Source organism: Priapulus caudatus, unplaced genomic scaffold (assembly GCF_000485595.1).
Source record: "Priapulus caudatus unplaced genomic scaffold, Priapulus_caudatus-5.0.1 Scaffold707, whole genome shotgun sequence".
Lineage (NCBI taxonomy): Eukaryota > Metazoa > Priapulida > Priapulimorpha > Priapulimorphida > Priapulidae > Priapulus > Priapulus caudatus.
This window is the reverse complement of record NW_014577768.1, coordinates 11,628-14,390: the sequence shown is the minus strand read 5'-3', so window position 1 is coordinate 14,390 and position 2,763 is coordinate 11,628. Positions and strand designations below refer to the sequence as shown.

At 38.4% G+C, this 2,763-nt stretch overlaps 1 protein-coding gene across 5 annotated transcripts in view; it reads left to right on the top strand.

The window, feature by feature from the left end:
• Positions 1-2,637, top strand: part of LOC106812963 (BAI1-associated protein 3-like) — a 23,336-nt gene extending 20,699 nt beyond the window's left edge. For 4 of the 5 annotated variants that reach the window (XM_014816990.1, XM_014816988.1, XM_014816986.1 and 1 more), the window contains 2 exons: positions 1,670-1,705; positions 1,881-2,637. In XM_014816990.1, coding sequence (XP_014672476.1) covers positions 1,670-1,705; positions 1,881-1,984 — 140 coding nt within the window. In that variant the 3' untranslated portion in view covers positions 1,985-2,637. The remainder of the gene's footprint in view (positions 1-1,669; positions 1,706-1,880) is intronic. The other variant, XM_014816989.1, reaches the window with a different exon arrangement.
• The last annotated feature ends 126 nt before the right edge of the window (positions 2,638-2,763 follow it).

Genomic DNA, 2,763 nt, shown 5'->3' with positions numbered 1-2,763 from the left:
GTACCAACGTTAACTTAATTTTATTTACTACTACGGAACGTAACGAACGAAGACACTCGTACTACTACGTACTTACTTTACTTATTATTACTACTATATATATATATATATATATATATATATATATATGAGATGAGCGTCTGCTTTTTGATGTACTCGGTTAAATGAAAATTCATTTAGTCTCCATTCAAAGTTTATGACAGCTTGTGAAAAGTGTTTGTAATGTGTGTTCATCATACAAATTTGATCGAAATGGCAGTCAATCGGCCACGTAATATCTTGTTGTTATGATATTCTTTTGCACGTGTTGTATGACTATGGTATTGACGGCATTCACATGGATTAGTACGCAAATAAGTACCTTTTTAGTGCGCTCACCCAACATGTTTTCAATAGCAACTTCTTTGAAAGACGCTATGCTTGATATTAATATTGTTGCTGTTAATGTTGCTGATTGCTTAACTGTTGCTAATGAAGTCATGATTTACATACTGCTGTTTTCCAACATGTCCTGCTTGCATCTATGACAAATACGACATACGCATATACGCTCTCCTATGACACTATATTTAATTTTGTCATAGGAAGATTCTTTCTAGGACAAATATTGGCGAGTCAACTTCGTTCCGCTTTACAGCTGAAATTCGATGCTTGCGTTTATAATAGCGCTCCTAAACTCGTATGATGCGCACAACGCATACAATTATATTTGCCATAGGAAGGATCTTCCTATGACAAATAGTGTCATAGGAGAGCGTATATGCGTATGTCGTATTAATTTTGTCATAGATGCTAGCAGAACAGGCTGTGTTTTCTGATTTGATAGATGTATTAAATCGAGCGCAGGAATAAGTGCGTGCTTTAATAATGGTTAACATTTTAGAACTTGAATTGTGTTTAAATTTTGAATGCCGTCTGAGTTTGTGGGTGCGGTTGATTTCGACGGCAAACAAGTTAATGCTGAAACAGAGTCCACTAGTGTTATCATTCTGGGTGGGCTACAAAAGTTAGCCACAGCTTGTCCCGGCTGTTCAATAAAATCACAGTGTAACGTACTGTAAATATTACAAAAATGGCAAACTAGTGCGGGTGCTGCTCCCACCGAGAAGGGGACAACTGGTGGCAAGCGTCATGAGAAGGTTACAAAGTATATTGGTAATGGCCCAACTCTACGAACTCTGCAATAGGCTATCACTTGTTATATGATTCCCTTTATATACAGATATGATTATTATATAAAACAATTTTTTTTTCGATGGATTATTAAAGTTATTTAATATATTTAGTACCATTTTAGTAATAAAGGTTGCGGCGCTTTTAGTGGAGAAAGTGTTTTTGTGTATAACCCCGCTGTTTATACAAGAGCGGCTACGTTGGTATGTATTACAGTAAAAAGGTACATGATTTCTTGTACGTGTAGATGTTACTACTGTACGCGAGCACTATTCTGTAAACTTGGTTGTAATTTTGTAACAAGGTTGACAGTATAACCAATCTGTATGACCACTTCCACATATATATATATATATATATATCTATATATATATATATATATATATATATATATGCGTTAAAAATTCTATCACGTGGTTGTTGGCGCCACCCAGCAAGTAATTTAATTTGTTCTTGTGTTTTACGTTTAAAACTTGCCTTGTCATTTCTTTTACAGAAATAATTCCTAAGCGAAAGCGAAAACCGAGCCTAGGTAGTGTGTATCTCCTTATTTTTGCTACTGATAATTTTATTTGTTATTTTACGTTTTTATTTTGTGAGTTACTCGCTTTTCCTTTTGACGTTCCCTTTATTTGATCGCTCGATGTTGCATGTAGGGTATGTTTTGTGATCGATTAACAGTTTTAATTTAGCCTTCGTTCTTTCAGTGAGCGGACCGTTCCAAGTGCTGGAACTCAGAACCTGGGATAAAGACGCGACCGAATTCGTCAAGAAGATCAAAGCACGAGAGAGCCTTGCAATAACTAAGTGAAAGAGCAGTAACACGCGGATACGTGGACGTCTGCGGAGGTGAAGATCCCTAATATCGGGTGAACCATAGCCGATGGTGGCGACAAATAATGTAGACCGTGTTCCTAGAATGGGGTTATATGGTGTCGATGACGCTGACACTGTGCTATGATTTACATGCAAGCCTTACGTAATTTTGCACTAAAGTGATATCCATTTTATTAACATTCCGTGATAGCACATTCCATTTCATATAAAAATGTCTTGGTTACTGCTATGGGGTGTAGATCGGTGTAACGCTACTGCTGTGAGGGGCGAACAGTGTTGCTTTGATATACGTGTATTATCTGTAGCGTAAGCACGCGCTTACAGTATCGGAATGACTGTAAGTATTTCATAAATATACCCCGAGTGCCACTTTGTCGTGTCCCCATCGTCCTGATTACTCGCTGTTTTACTGTGTATACTATGTGCTGAGAAACCACGGCTGCTTCGCTGGGCATTATGACAATAGTTTGTTAGTAGTTCTATGGTGACAGACAAAGAGAGCATTGTATGCATAGAGAGGAAAATGTAGATGAAGATCGACAGAAAGGAGGGAGTAAGGAGCAATAGGGAGCGATAGAGAAGGGTGGTGGGTGGAGAAATAGGAAGAGAGAGAAAGACACAGAGGGAGAGCGAGAGAAAGAGGGCGCGCACGAGAAAAAAACGCAGGAGAGCACTAGCGAGATGGATAGATAGAGAGAGAGAGAAAGAAAGAAAGAGAGAGCGCGCGTGAGAGAGACAGGGAGAGAGAGAGAG